We start from the raw sequence: 9,322 nt of genomic DNA, 5'->3' as shown, positions 1-9,322 counted from the left end.
ACTGACACCATCTTGGGAAGAACAATAATTTCTTGTCTCCGCTTACCTGCTGTGGCTGGTAAGTCAATACATGTTTAGGATGAGCAAACAAATCATGATAGGCACTCACACACACACACTCACAAACACACACACACACACACACACGTACACGCACACACACACACCTACACACACACACACATACACACAAACACACATTTAAAAATATATGTGACCTTTTTTTATCAATGAAGTACACCATCTGTTAATGGCAATAATTTTTTTAAGCTTCGTGTTTTAGATTTCTGAATTCTTATCCAGACTGCCATTGGGTTCTATTCATTTATATATATATATATATATATATATATATATATATATATATATATATAATACAAGTATATATATATATATGAAGATGAACTTGCAAAAACATCATAGGCCTATGTGCTTTAATTGCTGTCAATGTTGTTGTTAATGCAGTTTTAAATTAATTCATAGATGTAAAACACAATCGTATATTAAGTTTGTTTTTTAAAACGCACACAGAAATGAATGGAAGTTCATGGCTGCTTGAAGGTACACGGGAACAATCTTAAACAGAAAAAGAAACACAATAACTAGCACGTTTAGTACATTGTATCTATCTATACAAAACAGATCCTACAAATATTATTGCTATTAACAAATATTCTACGGAAACTTTAAACCTCACAGTCTGAAAGGTTTCTCGAATATTGACTGCTTTGTTGTCACACACGCACACGCATAAACGCACGCACGCAAGCTCACACACGCACACATACACAAACACACACACACACACACTGCTATTTAGACGTGGACACAATTCCTTGGTTAGATATTGCACTACTCTCATTACCCTTGTAGACGTCGTTGTCCACAGCAGCCACTATGCGTTCCCCTGAAAGTCCCACCGATCACTCTTGCAGCACTTAAATTAAAATGGTTGTCGTGGTTTTAGCTTCACAGAGTCATGAAAAAGAATGAGTATGCTAAAAAAGAAGGAGGCACCATGTAATCAGCATCAAACAAACTTGTGGAGTCACTCGGAAGCCACAGCAGATCTCTGTTGATTTGGCTTCAAGTGCGGCAGTAGCAAGTGTCCTGAAGAATGTGGATGCCTCTTAGATTATTCCTTCATCTTTAAATCCCTCGGTTCTAGGACTATTTGTGCCTTTGCTGCCTAGTGTTCATTGTGAAAAGCCTCTGGGCTGGAGTCCCCATCATCACTGAGCGCCTCAGAGTTGATGAATGTCCCAGCGAGTGACGCACCCAGGACCTGATTGACGGGCGCCAACTCTGAAAGAATGATGTTCTCTTGGCTGCTCACCAGCGTGTCTTTGTCCATGATCTCCTTGCTATGCTTGGACACCACGGCGTCCAGGAAGTCATACTTGTGTGAGAAAGTACCGCTTTCAAACAGGTACTTTGTCAGGTAAGAAAAGGCCACATTTGCCAAGAAGGATGCCAGCATTGACATCGTCTTGAACGGAAACCTCTGCTGGATGAAGTGCTCTACGTCCCCGGTGACGTGGTGGATCCTCTCCTGGGTCACCCAACCCGGGTAGTAGATGAAGGGGGGGAGTTTGAGGTAGGGCTCCCCTCCACCGATGCGCAGCAAAAGACCAAAGATATAGCCGGCCACAGAGCCATAGGTATTGGTGCCCTTGACGAATAACACACTGAGGAGTTGGGGAAAGATGATGATGTAGACCAAGTCGGAGCTCATGTACCACAGGCCATACACGGATCCTGTTAACAACGCCATCGCAGTGGCAAGACCTCCGAACACAAAGATGGTGAGGCGCATCACCCAAACGATCTCCCTGTCTGAAGCCTGGCGGAGAGAAGAAACAGATAACAGAGGGAAGAGGAACAGATACAATGTAGACCTTAGATAAGCCAGTGACAAGCTGCACACGTTACATCAGCAGGGGATTCATACTTAATCCAAAATTATGGTCTGTTATTTTGAAATAAATTCAATTTTCTGAACTTGACTGTTTGAATGTTGTCTCAAGGTTCGGATTCTGGTTGTGTATGTTCAGCAAGTAAATTCATCTGACATATTTGTAAGAAACTAGAATTGATTCATAGATTATTTGACTGACGTTTTTAACCACTGTGCAGATGCGTGTCAGTATTATCGTTGCTTATCTTAATTGTTACTCTTACCGACTGCCGAAAAGCGAGCTGATAGATGTTCCTCGCAAACATGGAGCTGGCTGAAAGGATGGATGAGTCTGCCGAGGACATGACCGCAGCTGACACGGCGCCCAGACCGAAGAAGGAGACGTAAGACGGGCAGAGGTGCTGAAGCACGATGGGAAGGATCATGTCTGACTGATCCCGATCCTTCGGGGCGAGCGACCCATACGAAGTCTGGTTCCAGTCTGGAGGAAGAAATGGTAAAAGATGCACATTTAAGTAGAAGTATAAAGGCATACTGTATTTGTGGACTTCTGATCAGTACTATTCTCTGAATATCAGGATTATCTATATGTGTACCAAAATATTTGCCATAATTATTATTAAACTGAACACAAAAACAATGCAGGTGCTTGTGTGAGGCAACATCACAACATAACTAAAGTGAAGCAGGCCGTACTTGACCCATGTTCCCACGTTAAGATTAATACAATTATGTTTCTGGTCAGTTTAAAACTATGTTTCTGGTCAGTTTGTTAAATTTGAAATGGACTAAATACTTCATTCCAATTTTTTTACTAATCTCTTGGCTTTCCAGACAAAAGGCTTGACTTTGAGACTTTATTAGGATGCTCCCCGTGGATTCACCTGTTTTAGTTGCTGTGAAACAAAAGGGCTTCACGTATCTGAAATACAGCAGGGATTATCAATGTACGGCTGTGCTGTTAGTGCAAACACAGAGAAAAAGCAACAGTAATAAGAAATATGACATATATGCAATAATAACTGTGGGTAGTATCATGGTTTGTGCCGAACGGATCATTGGTCCTAATATGAAACACAAGCCAGTATTATGGAATACATCAGTTTAATTGTATTTTACTTGAAAAATTTAATTAATAACAATAACATGAATCATTATTCATGTGTTCAGGAAGCCATTTATTCTAACGAGACATTTTGAGCTGGTTAACTACAGTTTGCAAAGATATACTTTCTCATGTTTCTCATGTGTACACCATCATAGTTTAGCAGCATGATGAGGGTGCCAGTAGTTTCTCAGGTATTTATATAGCTGTTCCAGTTAAACTTGATGGGAACATGAATGTGTGTTTCAAATTCATCCAATAGTTGCTGAGTTATTTCAGTCAAAACTGAAAATGTGGACACATGGTGGCGTTACAGGAAAAGTCAGGGGGATCATCAAAGTCATTAGGATTCACTGCCCGGGGACAATGAATGTCTCTCTGAAACTACCAGGTCTAATAATGAAGGAGCACGTAGCTCCTGCTCTTCATATACATCCACCCAGTCTCCACTGGTGCCCCACTACTCCCATTTAGTGGGAAAACCGTAGTTCTCCGATCTCCCTTTTCCCCTGAAACCGTCTTTTTGCCACTTTTTTTTTAATCCTTCTCTTCATCCTCCAGAGGTATACAATCAGTGTCTTTCTCTCCTTCCCCTGGATATTCCCAAGCAGTAGTTGTTTAGAGCTGGTAATACATGAAACAGCTTCAGACGAATCAGATTAATTAGCTCCTCTTCAGATGTAATATTCACTAAATCTGTCTGCTCTGATGACTCTCTCCTCTGCCCGTCGTGACACGATCCATCGGATGTTGTTTACTCTCCAAATATTCTATGCATCTGAAAATAAAGCTCCTGGGATACAAACAACCCAGGAAGGCATCATTTTTACTTTGATCACGGTTTCCTGTTTGAATAAAGCATCATATTCCTGAATGTTTTAATTGTCTTGTGATCTTTCATTACTGCATAATCGATATGTGTGTGTGTGTGTGTCTGTACGTATGCACATCATTCATAGATGTGTTTGTAGAATATAAATATTGTGTGTTTTTGCAGTTTAGTCATTTTGAGGCATTTAAACCAGATGTAAACACCATGCAGTCGAAGCTATTTGATCAGAATCAGTACTTGGCGTATGTCTATTTCCAACCAAAGTACAAAGATCTTGTTTACAAAGATCTTGTTTACCATGGGACGAAGCAAAGTGGATCAAAGTACAGTATAAAAAAACTAAGTTGAATTAATATAATTCAATCAAATGCTATTAGAGTTTTTTCAAGATAAATATAAATAAGTGGCCGGATTTAAGTAATTTCTATTCAAAGCCACTTTCTATTTATTACTAATTTCTATGTGTTGTATCTGCTAAACAAAACATGATCACCCCAACTTGTCACCTACTGACTAAATTATGATTCATTTTAAAAGCATCCACAAAACGTTTCTAACAGCAATTGTGTTCTGAGGTGCCCAAAATCGCTTTAAGTCTAGAGTGTGTCTGTGTGTGTGTGTGTGTGTGTTTGTTTACCAGTGGAGGCCCCTATAGCTCCTATGAGGACAGAGGGGATGGCCATTACCAAGCAGCCGAAGGCAGCGACAAAGGAAAGGACCTGGGCATAGGTAGCTGAAGAGGCAGAAAGAACCCGTTGAAAATAGACCTGCCAGGGAATCCCCCCCAACATCTAGAAACAGAAACACCAGAGTAAATACAGACAGCAAAGCAGAACAGTCAGCCAGACTTCCACAGCTCTCAAACTTACTCTTGGCGCAACAAATGGGACTTCAATGGCACTTCCAGTTACTCTAAATGATACTTACCAGCAAACAGAAGTTGTCCGCCCAGAGCCATTTGTCTTCGGGATCAATCTTGCCCAGCCAGGGTGACTGGTAGATCACTTCTTTGGCTGTGACACTGATATCCGACACGGCAGGATTGGACAGAGCAAAAGGCACGCTGATCCACTGAGGGAGAGGATGCAAATAGTATTGATGTTATATATATATATATATATATACGGGGGAGTTTGGTCAAATCCAGTGTGTCTTCCATTTTAACTCTCACTTTATCTTTTCAAATGAAAATGACATTGAACATATCATATACATGATGACGAAGACATTGAAAATTATTAATAATTGATTATTTTTTTTTTGTTTTTTCAACTTCAAAGCTCAAGGATGGCCAGTTATAGTATATATCTCCAGCATACTGTTTTTTTTAGCCTAGCTCTAAATTACGGTTTTTTCTAATCAGACATTAGTCTTCTAAGGTGATTAGCAAACACAATGTACCATGAGAAATATATATATATATATTATGTGATGTTGTTAAGTTTCCACTGTCAAAGTTCTCTGACATGGGATTAATGGGATGATAGCATTTTTTAATGCTAGGTACATAGTAGACTAGCGTCCGTCGGTGTAAGTACGTACGTGCCACTTTCTCAAAGTTCACGTGCATATATGATGAATGTTTAATATATTTCAGAAGGTTTTAGCAAGACAGAACATTACAAACACCTCAGAGATTATTCAATAGTATTGGCTAATGACAGCTTTATGTTTTGAGCATAACAATGCAGTACAGGTAATTGTTTTTAACTTCATGTACATAGATACCCGGTTTAATCATACAGAAGTCTATACTATGCTGGAACTCATTGCCATCTTTAGAATGCCTAGCTTGGTAGATGTGGACAGTGAAACTCACCAAGCCCACAAAGATACAGAAGAGCTGGACCACATCTGTGTATGCAACAGAGTAGAGTCCTCCAACAAGTGTGTAAAAGATAGCTATCATGGCTGAGATCACCACCGACATGTTGATGTTTATGTCCACGATCACACTCAGAGTGGCACCTGCAGGACAATACATTCAGCTCACGAGTTTAGTCATATACGTGTACTCATTAACATGAAGGCGGTTATATTTAAGAGTTCCTGTTCAATAATCACCCACCCAGGGCAGATAAAATGGCTGCAGACCAGAAGATTTCCCCCATGAGTGCGGGGATGAAGAGCAGGCCGCCCATCCTTTTCCCATACAGCTGCTGGAAGGGGTCCAGCATGGTGACGTATCCACGTGAACGCATGGGCTTGGCAAAGAAAAGGCCACCTGAATAATTTCAAGCAACAAGATAAGGCAGACGAATAGGAGAAGAGACAACTGATGTGTAGTTTACAATCCCTGAAATAATTAAATTATATCATATCTTATATATCACAACTTGACAGACAATTCATATCCGTTGCATTATTTGTATATAGTGACCCTGGAGCTTCCTGTTTATGTGTGGTTGAAGCACTATTTTTGTTTATGATTTTTATGATGTTTATCAAGAGAACTTATTGTCAAATTTGTGTTATCATTGTGTGGGAGGCTTTTGCAGTTTTATTTGCAGATTCATTTTAAAAGTCACCGTACAACAATGTTGCAGAGTGACAACAATAAAGAAGATACATTATCAAAAAAAACGTACGACCATAATACTGTAAAATAAACGACTGGAATAAATTAGCTACCTTAAAAGTAGGAATAGCACATTTAACTAGAGGCAATTTGTAGTAAATGTACTTAAAATACTCAAAACTACTATCGTTTTTTAAACAGTACCTCAATGCCTTCTCATTAGGCATGGTTCTTTTATACACTTGCCTTTTACAGTTTAAATAAATAAAGGGCTTAAACAAAGACACTCTTACCGACTACCAGGCTGAGAGCGTATCCAAAGGGCGCCTGTGCCCAAGCAAGGCCATAGTCTGGCAGGTAGACATACTCTGCTGTCCCATTTATGTAGCCCCCACCCACCCAAGTGGCTGAAACCAAGAAAGAAGATTTTGTCAAAAACATTGGTTTGGTTCATGATGCTGCACAAGTCATTCAACAATTCCACTGGACCTCACGGCGCACATTTAAACTTACAGTGTTAATATAAAACCCTTCAGCAAAAGGTTGCTGCGTCTTTAAACGTTCACAACTAATCATTTATATTTGCCACCGCAATGATGTCTGTTCGTAAAGGACGGAGTTGGTGGAATTTAATGTTTTTTTCTGACCTCATACGTTCAACACCTACCAACAAAAAATGATCGAAGAATTCCCGTATTTGACCAACTCACCGGTCATCGTGAATGCACCCACAAACAATCCGATGTCCCTTCCCCCGACCATGATGCGCTCGCTCTGGTCTCCACCGGAGTTCTTGTTCTTCCACGCAGCCCAGATCCCCACAGACAGAATCAGGACGTAGAAGATCACGATAGCCACGATACCCTCGACGTGGATGGCCATCTTCCTTTCGTCCGCTTCCTCCCGCCGAGATCAAGTAGGCTACTATTGCGCGCGGGGAACTGGAATGTCATGAACTTTAGAGAAATAAAAGGAAAGAAACACATTGATATAGTGTTTGAACCACACATACATATTTAACAGAAGCCTAACTTTGTGCCACACCAATGTAAGGTTAACACCACAGGCTGACAGACTGCAATAAAGCCCACGCGTTGTAGGCTACCTGCATGGAGATGAGAAAAAATGAATAAGAACTAATAACCTGATCACCAACTTTAAAACACGAATATCCAAACATTCATGGAAGGCATCCCTATTCTTAAAAATGACAAGATTAAATCTGCATCATGTTTAGCTATGAAGAAGGGATACTTTACCGTGTCCAACTGACGCGTGAAGGGGAACGAACAGCACAAATAATGTGTCATCAAATCAAAAGATATGAAAAAAAAAAAATCCCAAACCAGAAATAATGGTATTATTAGTGTTTCACTTTAGCTTTTAAGGCAGTTGAAGATGTTTTACGCGCGCCTTTCTGCTTGCTTTACAGACATGGCTTTCTCCAATTATTCCGCCAGCTTACTCACGCGATGTCTTTTACATTTTAATATATTCATAAAAAGTGTTCAGGCTGCTCTGTTGCATATATGCTGAATACAATGGACTTCCGTGGTTTTGTTTCGTGCGTAAAAGTCGATTAATGCTTCCTAAACGTGACGCGCCGTCAAAAAACTACCAGAGGAGACCAAAGACAGATACATAAAGGATTTGTCTCCGATGTGCTGCATCACTATAAAACCAAACCTTTCGGTTTCAGCTCCCTGTTGCGCTGACACCATGGTTCCAGGAGGCCGGAATTGCATTATTGATCTCCCTATCAACATATGTCACGATGGTCAAATGCAGTGAATCAACACATAAAAGAAGAGAATGTTAGAAACTGACATTAACATACCTTTCGTGTGGAGGAAATAGAGGAGCAGGTCCTCCAAATAAAGATTTACAAAGTGTCAAAGGTAATCTTGTTGGAAAACTATTAAGGAACTACAAACATAATCCTCTTGGCCGAACATACACAATTCTCCTATGTTGTTTTTAAGTCACGAATGCTCGACGGAAAGGAGAAAGAGGGAGATGGGGAGGAAGAGGGAGAGGGAGAGAGAGAGAGAGAGAGAGCGATGGGCGAGGAGAAAGGGTGGAGGTGGGTGGAGATGAATGGGAGTGGTTGGTTTATTGGGGCTGTCAGGGTGAGTAGATGGTGGATGAATGTCTTCCAGGGCAGGACGAAAATAGCACCTAATAGAGAGTGGCATGACGTACAACCTGTCCGGCAAAGCTTTCCAATATCATAACATCATATTGGAATTGGAGGAAACCGTTGCTCTGCCAAGTTATATTTCAGGCCTGATCTATTCTGCAGACTCTGGCAGTAAGGTGGTGACGTTGGCAATGTATACCCAGCATAGGAATATATATTGTTTTTATTGTATCACCCACTTTACGCACGCATGTTTCTTTCGTCAAAGAACGTATCTACTCTCGCACACTTTTGCATTTTTACGTCAACATCGAAGCATCTCGTATGACCTGCTTTCAAACCACAACTGGAATAAAGTATTAAAGATCTACCATCCTGACCATAACAGTTATTATTCCACAAGGTTGTATTCCTGGAGTTGTCCATGGTGCTGAACATATGCCCTGAACTTAAATAATCACTATGATGTGATATTTCCGGTGCAGTTTTAAAAACACGTTTTAAATTATTTTCATACATTCCCAAAAGCAATCGGTACAACACATATTTTCCTTAACTAAACTGAATTAATTGTTTGGGCTTTACCGTGAACGTAAATGAGCTCCTTGCTGTACATATGCTGACTCCTGGCAATAAAAGCAGTGACTCGCTTTTATTGTGACAGGTCCTCTAATTGAGTGTCTCTGTGGCTGCCAGACGGAGGGCAGCTCTAATTGGAGGGTTTTCTCACAAACACGTCCACAGTGTTACAGGTAAACAAGCATTCTGGAAAGCCTCAGAGGAGTCACATTCAGCATTCACAAATGCTA

At 40.5% G+C, this 9,322-nt stretch overlaps 1 protein-coding gene across 1 annotated transcript; it reads right to left on the bottom strand.

Moving 5' to 3' along the window:
- Nucleotides 1-428: 428 nt before the first annotated feature.
- LOC130208203 (high-affinity choline transporter 1-like) lies at nucleotides 429-8,647 on the bottom strand. Its single transcript, XM_056437203.1, has 9 exons — nucleotides 8,060-8,647; nucleotides 7,084-7,329; nucleotides 6,667-6,780; nucleotides 5,924-6,079; nucleotides 5,675-5,823; nucleotides 4,783-4,926; nucleotides 4,493-4,646; nucleotides 2,182-2,399; nucleotides 429-1,843 (listed from the first exon to the last, which is right to left on the bottom strand). The coding sequence occupies exons 2-9, from the start codon at nucleotides 7,253-7,255 to the stop codon at nucleotides 1,190-1,192; spliced, it is 1,761 nt and encodes a 586-aa protein (XP_056293178.1). The 5' UTR covers nucleotides 7,256-7,329; nucleotides 8,060-8,647; the 3' UTR covers nucleotides 429-1,189.
- Nucleotides 8,648-9,322: the final 675 nt, after the last annotated feature.

Source organism: Pseudoliparis swirei, chromosome 2 (assembly GCF_029220125.1).
Source record: "Pseudoliparis swirei isolate HS2019 ecotype Mariana Trench chromosome 2, NWPU_hadal_v1, whole genome shotgun sequence".
NCBI classification, from domain to species: Eukaryota; Metazoa; Chordata; class Actinopteri; order Perciformes; family Liparidae; genus Pseudoliparis; species Pseudoliparis swirei.
This window is presented reverse-complemented; position numbering and strand designations above follow the sequence as displayed.